Source organism: Scyliorhinus torazame, chromosome 12 (assembly GCF_047496885.1).
Source record: "Scyliorhinus torazame isolate Kashiwa2021f chromosome 12, sScyTor2.1, whole genome shotgun sequence".
Taxonomy (NCBI): Eukaryota; Metazoa; Chordata; class Chondrichthyes; order Carcharhiniformes; family Scyliorhinidae; genus Scyliorhinus; species Scyliorhinus torazame.
Genome location: NC_092718.1, coordinates 65,671,092 through 65,697,807, shown reverse-complemented (window position 1 = coordinate 65,697,807; position 26,716 = coordinate 65,671,092). Strand labels below are relative to the sequence as shown.

General features: G+C 49.5%; 1 protein-coding gene across 1 annotated transcript in view; it reads right to left on the bottom strand.

Moving 5' to 3' along the window:
* Positions 1-26,716, bottom strand: part of aldh1a3 (aldehyde dehydrogenase 1 family, member A3) — a 191,174-nt gene that overhangs the window by 150,768 nt on the left and 13,690 nt on the right. The window contains exon 2 of the mRNA XM_072468807.1: positions 8,297-8,401. Within this exon, the coding sequence (XP_072324908.1) occupies positions 8,297-8,401 (105 nt within the window). The remainder of the gene's footprint in view (positions 1-8,296; positions 8,402-26,716) is intronic.

The window sequence follows — 26,716 nt, the reverse complement described above, 5'->3', positions numbered from 1 at the left end:
CACTAATGACATGCACGGTGTTTACTGTACGTGCATTACGGAATGCATTGACGCTGCTGTCGAGGTGATGGTGAATTGCGATTTGCCGTCAAATCGATGCCCGCCGTGATTTTAGCGTCAGAACGCTAAAGTGAGCTGAAAGGTTGATTTACGCTGGCAGGGTGAATGAGATCATACATCCTCTCCCTGCACTGGATGGTGTTTCTCAGGCAGTTGCCGGGGAGATGACCTTCCCAAGTCGGCAAGGTGAAGCTGGTGGGTCTTCTGGTGGCAACCCTTGGGTGGAGGACACATCGATGCTGGTGGACTCCACGGGTGAGGGCCTCAAGGGAGTCATTACTGAAGCTGGGAGCAGCTAATTTCCTCAGAGGAGCCGTATCAAGATGTCTCCTGACAACTGGTTGTCCTGTGTTCATGTGGCTTTTAAACATGGCGCACAGACATTCAACCCCATTAGGTAATTGCGGGGCTAACCAATCAGTGCCTGTCTCGCAATGTGATGCGAAGAGCTACTATCAGATGCATAATTAATGAGCTTCTGAGTGCACAAATGGGCACGATTTCCCGTCCTGCTGCCCAGCGGGAAATATGCCACGAAACCTGCCCACCGCTGCACTTAGTCTCCAGGTGGGAAAATTCTGTCCGTCGTTTATCTCTGTGGAATGTGAGGGAGGTAAATTTAGTTACTAATAGCTACGCATCATATAAATATCTTGTTTTCATAGTTTGATAATTTCCATGTAGGTATGTGCCAGGAATGAAGCCAGGGCCTCCAGTGATGTGAAACCTTGTGCACCGGAAGCAGGGTCACGGCCGTGTGTGGGAAGTGAAGATTATTGGCAGATCGGATGACAAAGAGGGAAGGGCCAAATGTGAACCCTCTCCTTGCTCACAGACCTTTGAAATATTGTTCCCACATTTTGCCCAATCTGTGCCAACAATTTGCTCGTGATCCTCTCATTAAAACCATGGCAACAATCTTCATTGATACAATTCTATGATGGAGCGAATCATTGGTGTAAACACTTTGGTCTTTTGCAATACATCATTTTCTGCACTCTGCTGTTCTCGGAAGAGTTTCAATATATTGTCATTGTGTAAACTTTGGCCAGCCAAGGGGGAGGGGGGGGGAACTGGATTGAGGAAATTCTGGGAACTCTTGCTCATCCTGAAAAAATAAGTTGTGTAACAGCTTGTGCCTGAGAGCTTAATTCATTTTCAATTTGTGACAATGGTTGAAACTGGATGTCGTGAACTGACCGTTTGGTGAAATTGTACTCTGTCCCGTCCCACCAGTGGGATTTCCCAATCCCACCGAAGTCAATGGGCCTTTGAACCACTGGGACCGGCTGCCAAACTCCACCCCGTGTGCTGCCATTCTGTACATTCAGCAACTAGATGAGGCAGTTCTTTAGAAATGAAGGCAATGACCAACAATATTTTTCAACAATTATATTTTTATCACGATTATTTTGAACTTCAAAGTGCCCTTTCCAGTTCTGGTTCAAGTCCATACGACCATAAGATGTAGGAGCAGAATTAGGCCACTAGGCCCATCAATTTTGATATATTCTCATCCCCATTCTCCTGCCTTCTTCCCATTACCCCTGATCCCCTTATTAATCGAGAACCTATCTATCTCTGTCTTAGACACTCAGTGATTTGGCCTCCACAGCCTTGTGCGGCAAAGAGTTCCACAGATTCACCACCCTCTGGCTGAAGAAATTCCTCCTCATCTCTGTTTTAAAGGATCGTCCCTTTAGTCTGAGATGGTGTCCTCTGGTTCTAGTTTTTCCTACAAGTGGAAACATCTTCTCCACGTCCACTCTATCCAGGCCTCGCAGTATCCTGTAAGTTTCAATAAGATCCCCTCTCATCCTTCTAAACTCCAATGAGTACAGACCCAGAGTCCTCAAACGTTTCTCATACGACAAGTTCTTCATTCCAGGGATCATTCTTGTGAACCTCCTCTGGACCCTTTCCAAGGCCAGCTCATCCTTCCTTAGATAAGGGGCCCAAAACTGCTCACAATACTCCAAATGGGGTCTGACCAGAGCCTTATAGAGCCTCAGAAGTACATCCCTGGTCTTGTATTCTAGCACTCGACATGAATGCTAACATTGCATTTGTCTTCTTAACTACACATTAACCTTAAGAGAATTGTGAACAAGGACTCCCAGGTCCCTTTGTGCTTCTGCTTTCCGAAACATTTCCCCATTTAGAAAATAGTCTATGCCTAAATTCCTCCTTCCAAAGTGCATCACCTCACACTTTTTCACATTGTATTTCATTTGCCACTTCATTGCCCACTCTCCTAGCTTTTCCAAGTCCTTCTGCAGCCCCCTTGCTTCCTCAATACAATTTGTCCCTCTACAGATCTTTGTATCATCTGCAAACTTAGCAACAGTGCCTTCAGTACCTTCTTCCAGATTAAAATCAAAGCTTAATGTGAAAGAGTGGAACTTCAAATTGAGACACTCTGTGACAATGAGGTACTGACTGGGTTAAGAACTCAACCCTGTTGTGTCTGTTTTCTGGGTCAGGCCATTTACTGGTCTAAGTTCTCTACACTGGGCAAAGTTTTACATTCTTGTCGAGGTGCGGGTGGGGCCAGAAATAGCGGTGGACGGTCAAACGTTCATTGTAACTGAGTCTACCTGATAGAAATTGGATAGCAGTGAGTGGGTCAGGAATCTGACCCAGCCGTGAAGTAAAAAACAGGGCGGATCAGTATTCTGTGCATCTTAGGTGGATAGGCCATGCTAAATTACCCCATTCAGCAACTAGATGAGCCAGTTCTTTAGAAATGAAAGCAGTGACCACCAATATTTTTCAACGATTATATTTTTAATCACGATTATTTTGAACTTCAAAGTGCCCTTTCCAGTTCTGGTTCAAGTCCATAAGACCATAAGACATAGGAGCAGAATTAGGCCACTCGGCCCATCGAGTCTGCTCCTCCATTCAATCAATTTTGATATTTTCTCATCCCCATTCTCCTGCCTTCTCCCCATAACCCCTGATCCCCTTATTAATCTAGAACCTATCTATCTCTGTCTTAAAGACAGTCAGTGAATTGGCCTCCACAGCCTTCTGCGGCAAAGAATTCCACAGATGGGCCGAGGTAGGGTGGCCTTTCAGAGAGTCGATGCAGACTCAATGGGCCGAAAGGCCTCCTTCTGGGTTGTGAGGATGCTATGAATCAGCATTCTTCAGTGCTCCCCCACCACAACTAAAGCTCAGCTGCTTCAAGAGACTCATTGTGGAGGCAGAGTCCGGTGCATTCCTGATTCCACATTCCCCCCTCCCCTCATCTCCAGATTCCAAACACCCCCGTGGCCTCCCGACTCTAACATCCTCATGGTCCCCATGTTCCTCCTTCAGAATGATGCTGCTTAGGTAGCAGCCTTATAGTCATCTAAAAAACTGCCTGTGGGGGTGTCATAGGCCAACAATGTCATTGAGGCCCACAGAGGTGTCTCAGGCCTCCCAGTAAAGATGAATGCTGATTGTGGGTGCGCACAGGCACACTTCTAGCCAGAGGATGCTTAATTCAAAGGGAACCTTTCTGAAATATTAGATAATATTGAAATATCTTTACACTTTCTTTTAACCTTGTTACATGAATAGTATTAATTATTCAAATTGCTGAAACATTTGAATCTATGGTGATTATGATGGAATATGTTCAGGATAAAGTTAAGACTAGAAATAAAACCTGGTAAATGTTCCCGGTTCAATGTTCCTAGGGAGCTCAAAATAAGCAGGAAAATCTGGCCAGGGACGGTCTGCTCCGAGGGAACAGACTCGTATTTTGATCCATTGAAATTAAAGAGATGGAGAACTTGTCAAGTTCTTAAACTCCTTCTATCCAATGATCTGTAGTAACCTCGCCAAGGCTAGTCTGCCAGTACCAAGCCCTGTACTAAAGCATCGGAAAAGGCCACTGCCGCGGTTTACAGCGCACAAATCGAAGCCCAGGGACCTACAGAATACCGGCCCGTGTCCAAGCAGCGGGTTTGAAGCTGCCTCTGCTCATTTGCCATTGGGCAAGCTCCCACCCGCTCAATGATGGAACTTATAGGGCAGCAGGGTGGCGCAGTGGTTAGCACAGCTGTCTCACGGCGCCGAGGTCCCAAGCTTCATCCCGGCTCTGGGTCACTGTCCTTGTGGAATTTGCACATTCTCCCCATGTTTGCATGGGTTTCACCCCCACAACCCAAAGGTGTGCAGGGTAGGTGGATTGGCCACGCTAAATTGCCCCTTAATTGGAAAAAAATAATTGGGGACTCTAAATTATTATTTTTTGTAAAAATGGAATTCATAATGCACAGAGCCCATGGCAAGTTTTGTTGCTGATCCCCTGTGTCCTCCCTGGCCATTATTGTTTTTAGATTTTCCAATTAAGGGGCAATTTAGCTTGGCCAATCCAACTGCACTGCACATCTTTGAGTTGTGGGGGGAGATCCACGCAGACACGGGGAGAATGTGCAATCTCCACACGGACAGTAACCCAGGGCCGGGATCGAACCCGGGTCCTAGGTGCCGCGAGGCAGCAGTGCTAACCACTGTGCCACCGTGCTACCCCCTTTGTGGCCATCATTAACATCCCTCCCCCATCAAATCCGTTTCTCCCCAGGATTCCTGCTGCGGAGAGGCCCTTTCTGTTGCTTGGTGATCGGACTGAGGTCAGTTGAAGATGGACGCAGATCAGGAGGTGTGTACCAAATTGCAGCCCTTCCTTTCCGGAGGGACCGTCAAAGAGTTACCGACACAGATTCCTCTTCAGGATCTGCTTCAGTCGGGGCCCCAGCTTCCTCTGCTTCCATCTCGGAGTCCGCGTCCTCGTTATCAGGGGGGAAGGACGCTGGGCTGCCTTCGCTCTGTTAGCCGGAACTAGCGGCGCCCACCACATGGCCGGTAATGAGGCTTGCTCAGGGGGCTGATTCGCTACTCCTGAGGTAGTCTAGGTTTTTCTTTGTGTCCTTACCCTGGACATTCACTTTGTACGGCACTGGCCCAGTTTCCTCCATTATGATCCCAAGTACCCAGCTGGCACCATCTTCAAAGCCCTTCACATAAACCTGATCGCCGTTTTTGAATGTTCTTTCTGTTCTTGCAGAATCGTAATTTATTCTCTGGTTCTCTTGCTGGGGCTCCACCCTCCCCACCAGGTTTGGGAATGGTCGGCTTAGCCGTCCCATTAACAGCTTCGTTGGGGTAGTTCCTGTGGTTGTGTGAAGGGTGGTCCTCTAATCGAACACAAATCGTGCCAATTTGATCTCCATGGATGCCGCCGGTTGTTTCTTCATGCTGATTTTAAAGCTCTGCACTGCCCATTCCGCCATCCAATAGATGACGGGTGATAAGGTGCTGCTTTGGTGTGTCTGATGCCATTGGATTGCATGAAGCTTCGGAACTCACTACTGGCGAAGGCAGTGTCGTTGTCGGAAACCAGGACTTCTGATATTCCGTGCATGCATAAACTCTGCCCCAATTTCTCGATTGTAGTGTGGGAGGTCATGGAACCCATGCACTGTATCTCCAACCATTTGGAGTGTGCATCCACCAGGATCAAAAACATGCAACCCATAAGAGGCCTGGAAAAGTCCCTGCGCACTCGCACCCAAGGTCTATCATGGATGTAGGGGGGCTGACGAGGGAGTCTTTGATTCTCCTGGCAAAGGTTGCATTGTCTCACCAAGTCTGTGATGTCTGAATTTAGGCCGGGTCATGAGACATAGATCCTGGTGAGCAATTAAATTTTCAATACCCCAGGGTGGTCGTCATGTAGTTCCAGTAGTATCGGCGCTGGTCTTGGCTTTTTCCCTGAGTAGCACGCCTTTCGCTTATTCCCATAGTTTTGTCTTGGCTGTGCCCTTTAGTAGTGCTTGCAATAGTCCATCATCTGACAGCTGCAACCTTTTGGAGCAGGTTCCCTAATAGTGTAAATGGGCTTTAGAGTGGTTTCACAGGTCGGCGCAACATTGAGGGCCGAAGGGCCTGTACTGCGCTGTAATGTTCTATGTTCTATGTTCTATCCTTGGGATTAACATTGATTGTTGGGTGACTCGAATTGAGCTCTGATTTTTCAATGGACTGTTAAGCATCTTATTGACACAGTCACCTTCAGTTGAGGAATAGTCATTTTACATGAGGCCCTCCCCCCTAACTGGAGGAGTTTGCTGTCTGATGCCCCTTGTAGCTCCTGAGCCCCTTTGTCTGCTCTATCGAGTGATAGAGCTTTTTCAATTATTTTTTTTAAAAATCCAGGTTGGGTTCAGCAAATAATTTTTTTTGAGTTGTCCCATTGTTCATTCCGCACACCAATCTGTCTTACAATATGTCAGTCAGGGATGGCCCACATTCACACTGTTCTGCCAATTTCTGTAATCTGGCCAAAAATCCGGTGATGGGTTCACCCTGAGTTCTCCCTGTCGTGTTAAAGCGGTAAATCTGGACGGGCGGCACAGTGGTGCAGTGGTTAGCACTGCTGCCTCACAGCGCCAGGGGCCTGGTTCAATTCTGGCTTCTGGTGACGGTCTGTGTGGAGCGTGCACTTTCTCCCCGTGTTAACGTGAGTTTCCTCTGGGTGCTCTGGTTTCCTCCCGCAGTCCAAAGATAAATTTCCCCTTGGTGGTCCAAAAAGGTTAAGTAGGTTACTGGGTTATGGGGATAGGGTAGGGGAGTGGACCTGGGTAGGGTGGTCTTTCAGAGGGTTGGAGCCAGCTCAATGGGCTGAATGGCCTCCTTCTGCACTGAAGGGATTCTATGTTCTGTGTTATAGCATGCATATAGTAGTATTATAAGTATACATATATCGGTATATCTAGACTAGCATACATATACCAGTATACATACAGCGGTATACATATACTAGTAAAGTCACCATAGTCCCAGATGACCATATTTGGCCCCTTTGAGGGGCAGAGTTGACTGCTGGTGATTTAACCTGAGGATCACCACACCTCAGGTGAGGGGCAAGGTTCAAAAGGCAGGGCCTTCATGAATAACCTCAGTCAGTACAGGAATTGAACCTGCACTGTTGGCCTTGTTCTGCATCACAAACCATCTGTCCAGCCAATTGAGCTAAACCGCCATGCAGATCCAAGTAAGTATACCAGTATACATATACCAGTATACATATCAGTATACTCATTCATTCAGCAGCAGCACCCTTTGTAGTTTGATGCTGTCAAACATATTAAGGATTGATCTGATCATATTTATGATGGCAGCTGGTTACTTGTCTGAGTTCCTGGCCTCTGGATTAACTGAAAAAAAACCTTTGAAGCAGCTTAACAATTGAGAAAGACTCATTTATTTGACAGTTCTTCAGCTTCCCAGTTAGAGAGTGGGGACCAGAGGCAGAAAGTAAGGGAAGGTTTTAGGGCTGGATGTTGCTGTTTTGTAAAACTTGTGTTGGACAGCTGGAAATAGAGGCAGGAGGGCTATATCTTCAAATTTCCCACACGGGTCCCGGCCCCCGGCATTTTAACCGGCACAGGAATTGTGGCGGGAGCAGACATGGGGGCACGGCGAGGGCAGGGGAGTCGGGTGAGGGGTGAGGACGAGGGGACTTAACAGACATCCACAGAACTGAGCCGATGCCCCAGTGAATGGAGGGAGACATCTAACCCTCTGGCATCGGCACTTGCCCAGCTTCGCTCCCACCTCCAGGAGGCACCAGGAGGCAGTGTCCTCACACCCAGCCTGCCTCTAGATCCTGGGGGAATAACATACGTGTGGATTCATTCAGAACGTGGGAACACAGTGTCGGGAAATTTAGCCCTAAAGTTTGACGTTGACATTAGAAAGCGATGAGAAATGAGGGCAACAAGGAGACAGGGGGGGGAAAAAAAGCTGCGATTGGTTGATTTTTTTTCTCTGGATCGTGTTGAAGCAAGAGTAATAAAGTAACGGGTTGACATTAGAAAGGTTTCTCACTGTTAGGTTATTGTTTGTGTCTGACCCAGAGTGCTGGGAATTGGGCAGGCATGTGGCATAAATGCAGAGTGGATGTGGTAGTAAAACATTCCGAGTGGGTAAGTAGTCAGCCTTGACCATCGGAGGTGCTTGAGAAAGCTCGCCACCACAAAACACTGCTTGGAAACAGGCAATGGGCCAAGAGACTCAATATTCCCCTGGAAGAAGAACAGTCTAGCAATTGCTGAACTGGTTATTCAGCAAAATGAGGGGAGTGTTTGACATTTTTCTTACAGCCTGAGGATTAATAACAAAACTAACATAGTAAAATCCTTGCACGGCTTAAAAAAAACATTTTGGAACAATTTACCTTATCGCCTTCCTCCACATCACATATTCTCTCCCCTGTTGCTGGGTTGAATGTAGCAAATTTCTTTCTGCTGACTGATTCGTGCCATTCATTGTTGATGAAGATCTATTGGAAAGAAAAAGCAGTAACTTCATGAATAATTAACCCTGTAATAATATTGGTTATAAAGTTCTGAAAGTGTTTGATAAAAGATAAGTAATAAGGAACGATAAGATGAGGGTCAATTTGGCCAGGGATGATCATCAGTTCTTAATGCTCGAAAACATCTCTTGCACTGTCATTGTTCAAAAAGCACAATATTTAACTCGAGCAATATCATTGTTTTAAAAGTCAGGGGTATTAATCCCCGCAATGCTATAGTAATAGCCATTACAACAGCACGGTGGGGCAGTGCGGTAGCACAAGTGGATAGCACTGTGGCTTCACAGCGCCAGGGTCCCAGGTTCGATTCCCCGCTGGGTCACTGTCTGTGCGGGGTCTGCACGTTCTCCCCGTGTCTGCGTGGGTGCCTCCGGGTGCTCCGGTTTCCTCCCACAGTCCAAAGACGTGCAGGTTAGGTGGATTGGCCGTGATAAATTGCCCTTAGTGACCAGAATAGTTAGGAGGGGTTATTGGGTTACGGGAATAGGGTGGAAGTGAGGGCTTAAGTGGGTCGGTGCAGACTCGATGGGCCGTATGGCCTCCTTCTGCACTGTATGTCCATGTCATACCTCTGAGTCCATGCTAGCTCTCTGTTGAGCAACCCAATCAGACCCATTCTCCCATTCTATCCCCATAACCATTTAAGTCTAGTTCCCTCAAGTACCCACCTCATTTCCCACTGGAATTAAAAATTGTCTTTCACAACCCTCAAAGACAGCGAGTTCCAGGTCATCACCAATCATTGCTAAAGAAAAATTCTTCCTCGCATTCTCCTTGCATTTCTGGCTCAAACCTGTGCCCCCGGTCCTTGTACGGTCAGCCAATGGGAGCAGTTTTCTTTTGCCGAACCTGTCATGGGGTGCAACCTACCCGAATGTCCCTTAGTGCGCGATTAGCCGGGTGTTTCCTGGGGCTCAGAGTGCTGAGAAACACAACGCTTTTGAATAGCCATTTAGATAGATCGGGAGCCTCAGCGGGGAACGCGCAGCCGAGGCTGCACTTAGTCCCGTTTTCTGCACCGAATGCTCCGCTTGCCGGAACTCCCCAGTTCAGGGAGAGGTCGGGATGCCATTTTTAAATGGCGTCCCGATCTCTTGAACCCCCCCCTGACGCTCAAACGCCCGCCTCCACAGTCCCAACTCACCTGTAAGGGGGTGCCAAGATGCCCATTTGGCATTGCCAAGCTGGCAGGGGCACTGCCAGTGTGCAAGGCCAGTGTGCAAGGCTGGCAGTGCCAAGGTACCAAGCTGGCATTTCCCCCCCCGCTGGGGATCAGGCCCGGGGGTGTCCTGCCCGTGCGAGGTGACTCCTTATCAGTTAATTGGGGTTTTGTAGGTTCTGGCGGTCACTTCGGGAGGGTCGACACACTGGGACGTAAGTGCAGCCTCGGTGACGCGTTCCTTGCTGAGGCTCCGGATTATAACAAAGTCCCTTTAGATAATGCTGCGAGTGTGGGAAACACCTGGCTGAACGCGCTCGACACGGGACTCAGTTGCAATTCAGTTAGACTGTGCCCACTGTGTGTAACGTTCGGCTAAAAGAAGAGCTTGGTGTTTATTTTCTTTCCTTTCTGTTTTGCTGAGTACCTGAAGACGTTTGAATAAATGTTCAGTTTTTGGTGTTTGGACATCTGCGTGAGTTATTAACTTGAGTGAACCCCGCCCCGCCTATCCCGATCCCCAGCCCCTTTCGACATCACGTTCGTTATTTGAAAAAGAAGAATGTACAAAGTCACTGGGAGAAGACAGGAGAATGAGACTCATTTGGAGAGCTGACGAAGACATGATGGGTCAAATGTCCTCCTTCTGCACCATAACCTTCCTGTAAACTGTGACTTGTGGTCTGTGAACTTGAGGGGTTTTGTGCCGGTGAGGCTGTACTTGACCACCAGGTGGAGCTGTTCCCCCAAACTGGCTCGAGCGATACGAGATGCCCCAATAGTGGCCAGGCTGAGTGTGGGCCAGTGGTCCGGGAGTGGGGATCGGGTGCCTAGCAGCGCTGTATGGAAAGCTGGGACTACAGCTTCTCTGAATTAATTATAGCTTTAAATGATAGATTGTCTTTAAATTCACTTGGTGAAAGTTTTGCGCTGAACTTCCAATCTGACTACTGAGCTGGTTGACAAGGTGGTGGATGGGCTGGCTGGCAGGGTGGTGGGTGGGATGGTTGGCAGGGTGGTGGAAGGGCTGGTTGGCGGGGTGGTGGAAGGGCTGGTTGGCAGAGTGGTGGATGGGCTGGCTGGCAGGGTGGTGGGTGGGATGGTTGGCGGGGTGGTGGGTGGGATGGTTGGCAGGGTGGTGGGTGGGATGGTTGGCGGGGTGGTGGGTGGGATGGTTGGCAGGGTGGTGGGTGGGATGGTTGGCAGGGCGGTGGGCGGGATGGTTGGCAGGGCAGTGGGTGGGCTGGTTGGCAGGGTGGTGGGTGGGATGGTTGGCAGGGTGGTGGGTGGGATGGTTGGCAGGGCGGTGGGTGGGCTGGTTGGCAGGGTGGTGGGTGGGATGGTTGGCAGGGCAGTGGGTGGGATGGTTGGCAGGATGGTGGGTGGGCTGGTTGGCAGGGTGGTGGGTGGGGTCGTTGGTAGGGTGGTGGGTGGGCTGGTTGGCAGGGCGGTGGGTGGGATGGTTGGCAGGGCGGTGGGTGGGATGGTTGGCAGGGTGGTGGCTGGGATAGTTGGCAGGGTGGTGGGTGGGATGGTTGGCAGGGCGGTGGATGGGCTTGTTGGCAGGGTGGTGGATGGGCTGGTTGGCAGGGTGGTGGATGGGCTGGTTGGCAGGGCAGTGGGTGGGATGGTTGGCAGGGTGGTGGGTGGGATGGTTGGCAGGGCAGTGGGTGGGATGGTTGGCAGGATGGTGGGTGGGATGGTTGGCAGGATGGTGGGTGGGCTGGTTAGCAGGGTGGTGGGTGGGGTCGTTGGCAGGGTGGTGGGTGGGCTGGTTGGCAGGGCGGTGGGTGGGATGGTTGGCAGGGCGGTGGGTGGGATGGTTGGCAGGGTGGTGGCTGGGATAGTTGGCAGGGTGGTGGGTGGGATGGTTGGCAGGGCGGTGGATGGGCTTGTTGGCAGGGTGGTGGATGGGCTGGTTGGCAGGGTGGTGGATGGGCTGGTTGGCAGGGCAGTGGGTGGGATGGTTGGCAGGGTGGTGGCTGGGATAGTTGGCAGGGTGGTGGATGGGCTCGTTGGCAGGGTGGTGGGTGGGATGGTTGGCAGGATGGTAGGTGGGCTGGTTGGCAGGGTGGTGGGTGGGATGGTTGGCAGGATGGTGGGTGGGATGTTTGGCAGGGTGGTGGATCTGGAAAAAGGTACTGAAGGCACTGTTGCTAAATTTGCAAATGATACTAAGATCTGTAGAGGGGCAGGTAGTATTGAGGAAGGAAGGGGGCTAAGGACATGGACAAGCTAGGAGAGTGGGCAATGAAGTGGCAAATGAAATACAATGTGGAAAAGTGTGAGGTTATGCACTTTGGAAGGAGAAATTTAGGCATAGACTATTTTCCAAATGGGGAAATGCTGAGGAAATCAGAAGCACAAAGGGTCTTGAGAGTCCTTGTTCACGATTCTCTGAAGTTAACGTGCAGGTTCAGTCGGCAGTTAGGAAGGCAAATGCAATGTTAGCATTCATGTCAAGAGGGCTAGAATACAAGACCAGGGATGTACTTCTGAGGCTGTATAAGGCTCTGGTCAGACCCCATTTGGAGTATTGTGAGCAGTTTTGGGTCCCGTATCTAAGGAAGGAGGTGCTGGCCTTGGAAAGGGTCCAGAGGAGGTTCACAAGAATGATCCCTGGAATGAAGAACTTGTCATATGAGGAACGTTGGAGGACTCTGGGTCCGTACTCGTTGGAGTTTAGAAGAGTTGGAGAGGGGAGCTTATTGAAACTTACAGGATACTGCGAGGCCTGGATAGAGTGGACGGGAAAGAACAGAGATGAGGAATTTTTTCAGCCAGAGGGTGGTGAATCTGTGGAACTCTTTGCTGCAGAAGGCTGTGGAGACCAAATCACTGTGTGTCTTTAAGACAGAGATAGATAGGTTCTTGATTAATAAGGGGATCAGGGGTTATGGGGAGAAGGCAGGAGAATGGGGATGAGAAAATATGAGCCATGATTGAATAGCAGTGCAGACTCGATGGGCCGAGTGGCCTAATTCTGCTCCTATGTCTTATGGTCTTATGGTGGATGGGTTGGTTGGCAGGGTGGTGGACGGCTGCCAGTCTGTTGAACAAGAGACCCTCCAGCCAAGAAAGCAAGGAGGGAGTCATGAAGAAATCCCCATTGCGCAAGGTCTCTTGGCAAGGTGACTGCGGACTGGGTGTGCGGAAGGGCTGGATAGTGGTCAATGGGGTTGAGTGCGGCCTGGAAATGTGGTTGAGGATGAGAGCAAGTGGTCGTGAAGATACAAACATAACATATAGGCGCAGGAGTCGGCCATTTTGGCCACTGAAACCTGCCCCACCATTCAGTAAGATAATGGCTAATCTGATTGTGGCCTTGGTGGCCTCAATTCCACTTCATTGCCTTCTACGCCTTGAATATCTTGAGTCAGTCAGCCTCCATTGCTCTTTGTGGAAGAGATTCCCAAAGATTAATGGCCCTCTGAGAGACTAAATTCCTCCTGTCTTAAATCCCATTTTAAAAAATACCTGTTCCGCATCTAAATACTTGCACTGTCAAACACCCTCAGGAGTTTTTATATGTTTCAATAAGATCACCTCTAATTCTCCCAACCTCCCACCTTTTCAAGGCCAATAAATAGCGAGCGACGCACTCATCCCATGAATGAATTCAAAATATCATTCATTCTTCCAAACTTCAATAGATGCAGGTCCAACCTGGTCCGCCTCCCCTCATTAAGTATCTAGAACAAGGGGTCACAGTTTCAGGAAATGGGGTAGGACATTTCAGACTGAGATGAAAGGAGATTTCATCACTCAGACGGTGGTGAACCTGTGGAATTGTCTTCCACAGAAGGCTGTGGAGGCTAAGTCACTGAATATATTTTAAGAAGGAAATAACTTTTCAGAAGCTAAAGGTGTCGGGGGTATGGGAAGAGAGCGGGAGCATTGTGTTGAAATAGAGGATCCACCATGAGGACGAGCGGGCTCGAAGGGCCGAATGGCCTACTCCTTCAATTTGTTTCTGATTCTACGTACCAGGATGCCCATATCCCTCTGTACCTCAGAAATCTGCAATATCTCACCATTTCTTTGTTGTAAATAAAATTTAAAGTACTCAATTCTTTTTTTTCCAATTAAGGGACATTTTAGCGTGGCCAATCCACCTATGCTGCACGGGTGAAATTCTCCCGAAACGGCGCGATGTCCGCCGACTGGCGCCCAAAACGGCGGCAATCAGACGGGCATCGCGCCGCCCCAAAGATGCGGAATGCGCCGCATCTTTAGGGGCCGAGCCCCAACATTGAGGGGCTAGGCCGGCGCCGGAGGAATTTCCGCCCCGCCGGCTGGCAGAAACGGCCTTTGTTGCCCCGCCAGCTGGCGCGGAAATGACATCTTGGGGCGGCGCATGCGCGGGAGCGTCAGCGGCCGCTGGCAGTTTCCCGCGCATGCGCAGTGGAGGGAGTCTCTTCCGCCTCTGCAATGGTGGAGACCGTGGCGGAGGCGGAAGGGAAAGAGTGCCCCCACGGCACAGGCCCGCCCGCGGATCGGTGGGCCCCGATCGCGGGCCAGGCCACCGTGGGGGCACCCCCCCGGGCCAGATCGCCCCGCGCCCCCCCCAGGACCCTGGAGCCCGCCCACGCCGCCTTGTCCCACCGGTAAGGTAGGTGATTTAATTTACGCCGGCGGGACAGGCAATTTATCGGCGGGACTTCGGCCCATCCGGGCCGGAGAATCGAGCGCAGGGGCCCGCCAAACGGCGCGGCGCGATTCCCGCCCACGCCGAATATCTGGTGCCAGAGACTTCGGCAACCGGCGGGGACGGGATTCACGCCAGCCCCCGGCGATTCTCCGACCCGGCGGGGGGTCGGAGAATGTCGCCCCACATCTTTGAGTTGTGCGGGTGAGACCCACGCAGACATGGGGAGAATCAGCAAACTCCACACAGACAGTGACCTGGGGCTGGGATCGAACCCGGGTCCTCGACGCCGTGAGGCAATAATGCTAGCCACTGCGCCACTGTGCCGCCCATATCTCACCATTTCAATGACATGGTGATTTTCTGTTCTTCCCATCAAAGTGGGCAAGTTCGCATCTTCCTGCATTTCCCACATCTGCCAAGTTTTCGCCCACTCATTTAATCTATCTATACGTCCTCTTCACAACTTACTCTCCTACACATTGTGTCATCAGCAACATTAGTATTGGATTGGATTAGATTTATTGATTGTCACATGTACCGAGGTACAGATAAAAGTATTGTTCTGCGTACAGCTCAGACAGATCACTCCGTACATGAAAAGAAAATACATAGGGCAAACATAAAATACACAATGTAAATACATAGACACAGGCATCGGGTGAAGCATACTCAGTAGAGAAGATGTGTGAAGAGATTAGATCAATCCATAAAACGGTCATTAAAGAGTCTGGGAAGAAGCTGTTTTTGAATCGGTTAGTGCGTGTTCTCAGACCTTTGTATCTCCAGCCCGATGGAAGAAGTTGGAAGAGTGAATAAGCCGGGTGGGAGGGAACTTTGATTATGCTGCCCGCTTCCTCAAGGCAGCAGGAGGTGTAGATAGAGTCAATGGATGAGAGGCGGGTTCTTCTGATGGACTGGGCTGTGTTCACGACTCTCTGACGTATCTTATGGTCTTGGGCCGAGCAGTTGCTATACCAGGCTGTGATGCAGCCAGATTGGATGCTTTCTATGGTGCATCTGTAAAAGTTGGTAAAAGTCAGTGTGGACATGTCAAATTTCCTTGGTTTCCTGAGGAAGTATAGGCACTGTTGTGCTTTCTTGGTCGTAGCGTTGACGTGGGTGGACCAGGACAGATTGTAGGTGATCTGCACACCGAGGAATTTGAAGCTGTCAACCACCTTCACGTCGGCCCCGTTGATGCAGACAGGGGTGTGTCCGATACTTTGCTTGCTGAAGTCAATGATCAGCTTTATAGTTTTACTGATATTGAGGCAGGGATTGTTGTCGTTAACGACTCCACCATGTTCTCTATCTCCCTCCTGTATTCTGATTCATCTTTGTTCAAGATCCAACCCACTACGGTTGTGTCATCAGCAAACTTGTAGATGGAGTTGGAGCCAAATTTTGCCACACATTCGTGTGTGTAGAGAGAGTATAGTAGGGGGATAAGTACGCAGCCTTGTGGGGCCCAGAAGACGATCGTGGAGGAGGTGTTTTTATTTATCCTTACTGACTGTGGTCTATGGATCAGGAAGTCGAGGATCCAGTTGCAGAGTGAGGAGCCAAGACCTAAGTTTTGGGGTTAGGATATGAGCTTGGCTGGGATTATGGTGTTGAAGGCAAAGTTGTAGTCAATAAATAGGAGTCTGATGTAGGAGCCCTTATTGTCAAGATCCTCCAGGGATGAGTATAGGGCCAGGGAGATGGTGTCTGCTGTGGACCGTTTGCGGTGGTATGCAAATTTCAGTGGATCTAAGCATTCTGGGAGTATGGAGTTGATGTGCCTCATAACCAACCTCTCGAAGCACTTAATTACGATCGATGTCAAGGCCACTGGATGATAGTCACTGAGGCACATTGCCTGGTTCTTCTTTGGCACCGGTATGGCGGTGGTCTTCTTGATGCAGGTGGAGACCTTGAAATGGACTAGGGAGAGGTTGAAGATGTCTGTGAACACATCTGCCAGCTGGTCCACGCTGGATTTGAGTGCACGACCAGGGGCCCATCCGGACCCATCGCCTACCGAAGATTCATTTTCAAGAAGTAGCCATACATTTGGTCATTTGCATAGTAATCTTTGATGAGGCACCTTGTTAAAGGCCTTCTGGAAATCTAAGTACACCACATCCACAGGTTCATGCTGCTTATTATTTCCTCAAAAAACTCCAATAAATTAGGCAAACATGATTTCCGTTTCACAAGTTGACTTTGTCAATTCGCATTGAAACTTTCCAATTGCTGCCTTTTTAATAGACTGGCACTAGCTCGGCTACATCATAATTCGAGCAAGGAACCCCAGAGATATCCACATCACCCGCGTCATGACAGGTCCTGATGACAACTTGGCTGATTACTGCCTTATCCAATTCACCACCTCCATCAGCATTGGTCTCCAAACAGCAAAGGTAACCGAAGAAATGCTGCAAGAAATGTACCATTGAAAGCCTCAAAGATCCCACCAAGGCTGCCCTTCTCAGTAAGCACTTCACTGCCAACCTCTCAATGTGCAGCCACCAGGAGCCACAGAGTGCCCATACTGCCTGGTCAACCCTAAACTCCACCACAGCAAGCAGCTGCCAGGAGGTCCCAGGTCTCTCTACCCAGGAAACATTGATTGGTTTAACAAAAGTGATCGGGGGTGGCACGACCTAATCGCTCGTAAGCACAAAGTTTTTGGTGACTGGAAACGTCGCCACCCGCTGGAGTAAAGCGGCAGCCCTGCTGGCGGGTGAATGCGGTGTACGATCGAAAGAGCGCGGGAGATTCAACAACTTGCAGACTCCAACAACATGAATGGTTTCTTCAACGCCGTCAACACAATTTATGGCGCAAGCGCTCAAGGGACAACCCTGCTGAGAGCCAGGCATTGGATGGGAGCTCATCAAGGACAGGGAGGCAGTCCGCGCCCTGTGGAGAGAACGTTTCAAACAAATTCTAAACCGAGATGCTGTGCTCGACTTGAATGCCCCCAAATCCATTCCTCAATACCTCATCGTCTTCCAACTCCATCTCAGCACTATCTTGGTCTCGGCCAGAGTTGAAAAAGCCTCTGGAACAGATGGACCCTGGAAGAACTTCTGAAACACAGCAAAGACTTACTCCAGACATGGCTGCACATCCTCATATCCCTCATCTGGGAAGAGGTGTGCATTCTGGCGGATCTCAGGGACTCTGATTGTGACTACATTCAAGTAGGGAGACCAGTCTTAATGAGGTAACTACAGAGGAGTTTCTCTGCTGCCTGCCAAAGGGAAGATCATTCCAAGGATCCTCCTCAATTGTCTCCTCCCCATAGCTGAAGAGCTCCTTCCAGAGTCGCAGTGCGGTTTCCACCCATTGAAAGGCACCCAGATTGCAAACCTGAGACTAAGGCCTGGTTTCCAGGTAGTCGTGATCGAAATGCTGCGAAATGCTTCAGAAGATTTGGACAACCTACAGCAGCCACCTCAAAAATACTGGAGAAGTATCACCCGCAGTGCTTTCGCAAGATCCTCTAAATCTAGTGCCAAGAAAGGCAACATCAAGCAACCGCTCGTGGACCAACATACCCAGCATTTGTGTGACATCAGATTCCCAAAGCAATTGCTCTACTCTGAACTCGGCTGTGACAAGAGACTCCCAGGAAGACAATAGACATGCTTTTGGGATGTCCACGAAGCATCCCTGAAGAGGTCCACCATCCCTTGCTGGCTCATGGGAGACCCTGGCTTGTGGCTGAACAAAATGGAGAAGGTTCATTCAAGAACGCACCAAACGCATCGAGTGACTGCAATGTTGAGGTTTCAGAAAGAGTGCAAAAACCGCCAAACAGCTCACCTACCCAAACCTTCAAGCACCATCTGACCTGCGTGTCGCAGAGTCCGCATATTGGACTGAACAGGCAGAACCCATCAAGCTTGAGTAGAAGCAAGTCATCCTCGATCCTGAGAGATTGCCTAAGAAGAGAGGATAACCTCACATTTTCCCACATTATTTTCCATCTCCCTTCCCTTCAGAGCTCGATGAAGGGAGGCAGTGTTCAAGATGGTACACGGGGGGGTGGGGGAGCATGGTGGTCATGGAGTGGTGGAGCTCAGCCTCCTTAGCACTGCTGCCTTACAGCACTAGGGGCCCAGGTTCGATTCCGGCCTTGGGTGACTGTCTGTATGGAGTTTGAACGTTCTCCAGTATCTGAGTGGGTTTCCTCCAGGTGCTCCCGTTTCCTCCCACAGTTCAAAGATGTGCAGGTTAGGTGGGGTTAGGTGGGGTTAGGTGGGGTTATGGGGTTATGGGGAGAGGATGGGGGAATGGGCCTAGGTGCAGACTCAATGGTCTCTTCTGCACTGTAGGAATTCTATGGCCGGGATCCTCCCTTCTGGGGACTAAGTCCCCACGCCGGCGGGAAAACCGGTGCCAACGACTCCGGCATCAACGGCCCCCCAAGGTGAGGAATTCCTCCTTTCTAGGGGGCTAGGTTGACGCCGGAGGGGTTGGCGCCGCTCCAGCCGGCGGCGAAGGGACAACGCGAGTTTGCGCATGCACAGAACGGCCAGAGTGATTCCGCGCATGCATGGACCGGCCGGTGTATTCTCGTCTCCGCGCCGGTCCCCGGGCAATATGGCGCAGCCCAACAGGGGCCCGGCGCGGTAGGAAGAAGTGTCCCTATGGAACAAGCCCGCCCGCAGGATCGGTGGGCCCCGATCATGGGCCAGGCCACCGTGGGGGCCCTCCCTGATGTCGGATCCCCCGTGCACCCCCCCCCCCCCCCCCCCCGAGGACCGCCCACTCATACTCACCTGCCAGGTCCCGCTGGTGTGTGAGTTGAGTGATTCATGCCAGCGGGACTGGCCAAAAATAGACGGCCGCTCGGCCCATCGGGGCCCAGAGAATCGCCAGAGGGGCCGCTGTCAACGGCCCCCGACCGGCGTTGCAGCGATCCTGCCCCCGCCTGAAAAACGGCACCGGAGAATACGGCAGCCGGCGGCGGGGAGCCAGGGCAGGATTCTCGCCTCCCACCGGGGATTCTCCGACCCGGCGGGGCGTCGGAGACTCTCGCCCTATGTTTCTATAATCCACCCACCTCCTGAGAGAAACATCACCTGACCTGTCTTCAGTAAAACCAGACTTTGTAGATTTGAGGTCGGTCAGGATTTGGTTTGATTTTTCTTAAATTTGACTTCTCACAAGTAATGAGTCACTCATGGGTGAGTACTTTATATAATTGTTTTAAAATGATAAAATTGTAAAGCAAATGGGAAACGTTTATGTAGCTGATTCAGAACAGAAAATTCCCTTTAAACGTCTGACAATCTTACTTTTTAATTAATGGGACGTTGGTGTCGCTGGTTAGACCAACATTTATTGTCTATCCTGAATTGCCCTTCAGAAGGTGGTGATGAGCTGCTGTCTTGAACCGCTGAGGTCTAGGTGGTGTAGGTACACCCACAGTGCTGTTAGGGTGGGAGTTCCAAGATTTTGCCCCAGTGACACTGAAGAAGTGGTGATATATTTCCAAGTCAGGATGGTGAGTGGCTTGGAGAAGATTTTCCAGGTGGTGATGTTCCCATGTGTCTGCTGCCATTGTCCTTTGGGGTGGTAGGAAGGTGTGTTTGGAAGGTGCTGTAGAAGGAGCGATAGTGAGTTGCTGCAGTGCATCTTGTAGATGGTACACACGGCTGCCTTGTTCATCGGTGGTGGAGGGAGTGAATGCTTGTGGATGGGGTGCCAATCAAGCGGGCTGCTTTGTCCTGGATAGTGTCGAGCTTCTTGAGTGTTGTTGGTGCTGCATCCAATCAGGCAAGTGGAGAGTATTCCATCACACTCCTGACTTGTAGGTGGTGGACAGGCTTTGGTGGAGTCAGATAGTGAGGTCCTCGATGCAGGATTCCTCGCCTTTGACCCGCTCTTGTAGCCACAGTATTTATATAAGACTGTAAGAATTAGGAACAGGAATAGGCCCCTCAGGCCTGCTCTGCCATTCAATACAGGCTTCCGACATTCCTCACATCTACTTTCCCGCCCTTTAACCATAACCTTTGATTCCCTTGCTGATCAAGAATCATCTACCTCAGCGTTAAATATACACAAAATTCTACCCCCACAGCTCTCTGTGGCAAGGAGTTCCAAAGATTCACAACCTTCTGAGAGAAGAAATTCCTCCTCATCTCAGTTTTAAATTGGCACCCCTTTATTCTAAGAATATGCCCTCTGGTCCTAGACTCCCATGACGGGAATGATCCACTTAGCATTTACCCTGTCATGCCCCTTAAGAATTCTTTATGTTTCAATGGGATCTTGACTGGTCCAGTTCAGTTCCTGGCCAATGGTAATCCTCAGGACGTTGATGGATTCAGTGATGGTAACGCCAAGGAATTAACATGGTAATCGTTGTCAAGGAGAGATTTTTAGAGTCACTGTTGTTGGAGATGGTGAATGTCACTTGTATTTTATCTGCTCAAAACTGAATGTTGTCCAGGTCTTGCTGTGTGTGGGCATGGACGGTTTCAGTATCTGAGCGGTTTCAAATGGTGCTGAACATTGTGCAATCATCAGCGAACATTCCGTCTTATGATCAAGCAGCTGGAGATGATTGGTCATCATTCTGAGGAACTCCTGCAGTGATGTCCTGCAGCTGAGGTGACTGAACCCCCAACAACCACAGCCATTTTCCTTTGTGCGAAGTATGACTCCAACCACAAGATAGTTTTCCCCTGATTCCAAATTATCTCCAATTTAGCTCGGGTTCCTTGATGCCATACTCAATCAAGTGCTGCCTTGATGTCAAGGACAGTCACTCTCACCTCTGGCGTTCAGCTCTTTTGTCCATGTTTGGACTAAGGCTGTAATGTGATCAGGAGCTGAGTGTCCCTGGCGGACCAAACACAGTGTCAGTGAGCAGGTTGTTGCTAAGCAAATGCCGCTTGGTAGCACTGTTAAGGACACCTTCTATCACTCTGCTGATGGTCAAGAATAGACTGACATGGTGGTTATTGCCTGGATTGGATTTTTCCTGCTTTTTGTGGACTGGACATAGGTGGACAAGTAAGTATATACAAGGCAAAAGCACGTACAGGAAAAAATATTAGGAAGATAGTGTGTGGGTAAATTGGTAAGGGGCCAGTGGAGGTATGGGGAGACAGGAGATATATGGATGTCCAGATGTTGGCCACTCTGCCTGATTCAGTTTGTCTGAATCCCAGCAGTCCTCAATGTTGAGATCTATCCCGATGGCCCTGTGTGTTGATCGAGAAGATGCTAAGTTTCTGCTTCACACCACATCAGCAGTCAGTGAACAGAAAGTTGTCAGAAATTGTTCTAGCACTCAGTGAAAGTGGGGCGATTCTGAGACTCACTAATAAATATACCCACCAGCCTCTCTCACTTGGATTGAGGGAGTTGTTGGAAAGAAAGTTTGTTCCGGTCAGCAATTGAATCATTGATGTCATTACATGCAGCTGATTAACGATTGAATAAGCTGTTCTGTGAGGGAGATTACTCTATTCTGATTTATTGCAGAGAGCATGCTTAGAATTTGGATTTCAAGCTTTTGTTATTCATCAGCTAGGCCTCATTATAATCTGACTGATTTTGCTTGTAGCTTACATTGTACCCTAACATTAAAACAGATGAATGGGGAATTCCAAAAGTTGGAGGTCGGAATTTATTCTCTGTTGGGAGAGTAGGACACGATTGCTATTTGATAGAGTGACACCATCTCAGTGAGAACCAGAGAGTCAATTCAGAGGCAGTTTGACAAATAATTCTCCCCTACCCGGCGGGGTGGGCTGTACCGGCGCCGAGGAGTGGCGTGAACCACTCTGGCGTCAGGCCGCCCGGATGGTGCGGAATCCTCTGCACCTTCAGGGGCTAGGCCGGTGCCGGAGTGTTTGGCCGGCGCCGAAGGGCCTCCACCGGCCGGCGCGAATTGGCACCTGCGCGGGAGCGCCAGCGTGTGCTGGCGTCATCCCAGTGCATTCGCAGGGGGGTTCTTCTCCGCACCAGCCATGGCGGAGGTTGACAGCGGCCGGTGCGGATAGAAAGAGTGCCCCCACGGCACAGGCCCGCCCGCGGATCGGTGGGCCCTGATCGCGGGCCAGGTCACCGTGGGGGCACCCCCCGGGGCCAGATCCCCCCACACCCCCCCCCCCGAGGACTCTGCAGGCCGCCCGTGGAGCCAGGTCCCGCCGGTAAGGACCTGTTGTGATTTACGCCGGCAGGAGCCGCCGAAAACGGGCGGCCACTCGGCCCATCGCAGGCCGGAGATCACCAGGGGGGGCCGTTGCCAGCAGCCGCCAACCGGCACGCCACGATTCCCACCCCCGTCAAAACCCCGGCGCCGGAGAATTCAGATTCGGATTCATGCCGCCCCCCACCGATTCTCCGACCCGGCGGGGCGTCGGAGAATAATGTTCTTTTTTAATTGTTTTAAGTGAGTTATCGGTGGATGTCATGGTAATTTCACTTCATCTAACATCAGTGCTTTACCTTTTATCTGTGAGTGCCACTCAGATTCAAAGAATGGTTTGAAGTAGATTGTTCCGTCTCTCGAACGTCCTTGAGTTCTTGACTGAAGGATTTTTAGACATTTGAATGCAACTTTTCACAAAACTGAAGATGCTATGTATGAACTAGACTGCAGGACACTTTCTTCCCTAACATTAGAAATGTTGCAGGATAATATCCTCTCATTATCATATCTTTTCAAACATATTTTGCTCTTTTGAGGAATAGAGAAGAAAGCAAATATTACAGATACTGGAAAACGTCAGCGGAGAGGTTCCATCTCTGAAGCTGGCATCGACATCATTGAGCCAAGCATCTAGCTCAACCATACAGACCAGTACACTGGCAACTCCCTTAAAATTTCAAATCAGATATATTACTTATTACGCCTGCTGTAAACCACATTGTTTAACCTGGTGGATGGCGGCACGGTGGCGCAGTGGTTAGCACTGCTGCCTCACGACCCAGGGTCACTGCCCGTGTGGCATTTGCACATTCTCCATGTGTCTGCGTGGATCTCACCTCTACAACCCAAAGATGTGCAGGGTAGGTGTATTGGCCACGCTAATCTGCCCCTTATTTGGAATTTTCCTTAAAAAACCTTGTTAAAACTTTGGATTGCCGCATATTTAGGATTTTGAATTAAAATTACAATCTGTACTTTGCTCCTGTACTGTGCTAACCACTGTACCGGGGATCCGGGTTAGATTCCGGTCTTGGGTGACTGTCTGTATGGAGTTTACACGTTCTCCCGTGTCTGTGTGGGTTTCCTCCGGGTGCTCCGGTTTCCTCCCACAGTCCAACGATGCGCAGGTTAAGTAGATTGGCTGTGCTAAATTGCCCCTCAGTGTCCAAAGATGTGCAGGTCAGGTGGGGTTACGAGGATAGGGCAGGGGAGTGGACCTAGGTAGGGTACTTTTCCAGAGGGTTGGTGCAGACTCAATGGGCCGAAAGCCCTCCCTCTACACTGTAGGGATTCTATGCATTCTATTCTATGGTTTAATTCAATAAACCAGTCAAGCAGCAGAAAGTGGGACAGCGAACTGCTGCATCTCCTTACAGATTGTTGAGTCACTGTACCTGGTATATTGGTGTTCAGTGAGAATGAAGAGACTTTTGTTTCCTGCAGCTGGGTTGGTTTTTCAGTCTGCAGACCAGACTCTGATGGTCTACGCCCTTCTCTGTTCACATTTTAGTTACTAATTAAATAATTATTAAGATGTCAGTTCCATTCTACCTAGTAGGCATGGCTGAGTACAGCCCACTACTTTCCAAACAATGGTCTTGTTATAAAATGAAACATGCAACAAAGAGTAAAACATTTGCACAGACACAAATACAGATATTCACAGGTACACACGTACATGCACTCACACACACACTCACACACATATACACAGATACGCACACGTATACAAACACGCATACATAGGTACACACATACACGCACATACCCATGGGCAGCACGGTAGCACAGTGGTTAGCACTGTTGCTTCACAGCGCAGGGTCCCAGGTTCGATTCCCTGCTGGGGTCACTGTCTGTGTGGAGTCTCCCCTGGGTGCTCCAGTTTCCTCCTACAAGTCCCAAAGTACATGCTTTTTAGGTGAATTGGACATTCTGAATTCTCCCTCTGTGTACCCGAACAGGTGCCGGAGTGTGGCGACTAGGGAATTTTCACAATAACTTCATTGCAGTGTTAATGTAAACCTATTTGTGACAATAATGATACAAACAAGCATACACATGTACACATATCCACACTCACACAGGTTAACGCACACACAATACACACATACATACACTCACACATACTCTCACACACACATCTTCTCTTCTTAGGCAGTCCTTGGGTTTGAGGATGACTTGCTTCTACTCCAGTTCAATGGGTTCTGAAATGGCCGATCAGTCCAGTGCATGATCCTCGACTCTGACACATGTGGCAGGTGGTGCTTGAAGTGACGGCCCGGTGGGTTATTTGGAGGAGTTTGAGCTCCCTCCAACACCTTGACGTTGCCTCTGCACATTCGGTGCCGTTTCAGATGAACCTTCTCCATTTTAGTTGGTCACAACTAGGGTCTCTCCTGAGCCAGTGGGGGATGTTTGACATCTTCAGGATGCTTTGAGGACATCCCACAGCGGAAATGCTTTAAAACGCGGCAGATACACGTACACACATACGTACATGCACACACACACGTGACATGTATGCACACACATGTGTACATACACTTAGATTTACAAACACTGAGATGCACACAGATCCACACCAATATGTAAACACATACAATATGTATAGCTGTGTTTATGTGGACAGTATATTTCTCAGTGTTGCCACAGTTAGTTGATGAGTACATGGTGAAGATGGAGTTGGAAGAGGGATATCAGTAGCACGCTCAATGGAGCTACCCGGTGGCCATAGTTGAAACTACAGCATTACAATGGCGTTCTCATCTCCCCTATTTCTCTCAGTTGCCTCACTATTACTGGCTCCTGCTCTGTCTCACTTTTCTAATTCTGGCTCTCTCTTTCTTCTCAAGACTTCTTTTTGTGAATTTTCTGCTTGTCTCCCTCAACCATTTGATTTCCCTTCCCTTTCAGACAGGAGGTGAGTGGGTGACACAATATGAGAGGATGTGAAGATCGGGTAGGGGAGCTGCTAATGGCTGGAGGCTGTGTTCTTTACTGGGGGGGTTTCAGGGAAGATGTGACTCGGCAGATCTCATCCTGTCTCCTCCCTAATGACGTGATCCTAATTGCTTTCAAACATTAGCTGAATTCTTTTCAACAATAAATTAAAATGATATGAGGGAAGAGAATGTCTGCCTCTCATTAACTCATTTCTATCTCTCGTTCTTTCTCTTTCTGTCTCACAGACAAAATACCATTGTCAACAACCTAGTGAGATAATGCGAGACACTCAGAAAGACCCTCTTATTGTCCACCCCCTCTCAATCTCTCTCTCAGATGTCAATAAGCCAGATGTTTATTTTGTCTAACTGTCAACAAGGAGTCCCAGAAAAACTGGAGCCAGTGGGAATCGGAAGGAAAACGCTCCACTGGTTGGCGTCACACCTGGCACAAAGGAAGGTGGCCGTGGTTGTTGGAGGTCAATCATCTCAGTTCTAGGACATCATTAATGCAGGAGTTCCTCAGGGTCGTGTCCTAGGCTCAGCCATCTTTAGCTGCTTCATCAATGACCTTCCCTCCATTACAATATTCAGCACCATTTGTGACTCCTGATACTGAAGCAGTCCATGTCCAGCACGACCTGAACAAAATTCAGACTTGGCTAATAATTTGTCAGGAGTGTTTGTGCCTCACACGAACCAATCACCATCCCTAAAGAGAGAGAATCTAACCATCTCCCATTATCGCTTATACAAAAGTAAAATACTGATAATGCTGGAAATCTGCAATAAAAAGAGAAAATGCTAGAAGCAGGATGCATGTTCTGATGAAAGGACGCAGAGCTAAAACACTCACTTTGTTTCTATCTCCACAGATACTACCTGATCCGCTGAGTATTTCCACCATTCTCTGTTTCTATCCCTTTGACAATGACATTACTATTGTGGTGATATGCATCACTGTAAATACACAAGGGGTTAATGTAAATACACTACGACTAAGTAAACACTAGAGGGAGCACCAGAGACGTCATGACATGCAGACATACAGCTAATGAACACATAGAATAGGACACGACCAATGGGCAGTCAAGGCACCCACGGGTGACACTACCACAAGGGGACATTACACAACCCATATATAAGGACAGGGCGCAAATGCTCTGTCTCTTTCCACAGGCGACACTTAGAGAGTAAGACAGGGGCAGATCAGAAGCATCACACCCACCATGTGGCTTAGAGCAGACTGGTTAGTTAAACTGAGTTACTGTAGCAAGATTAGCAGGAGAGTCAAACTCATAGAGAACTGTGCTAATAGTTCAACTTACTTCAAAGTCTGGAGTATCCTTTGGTCAAAGCT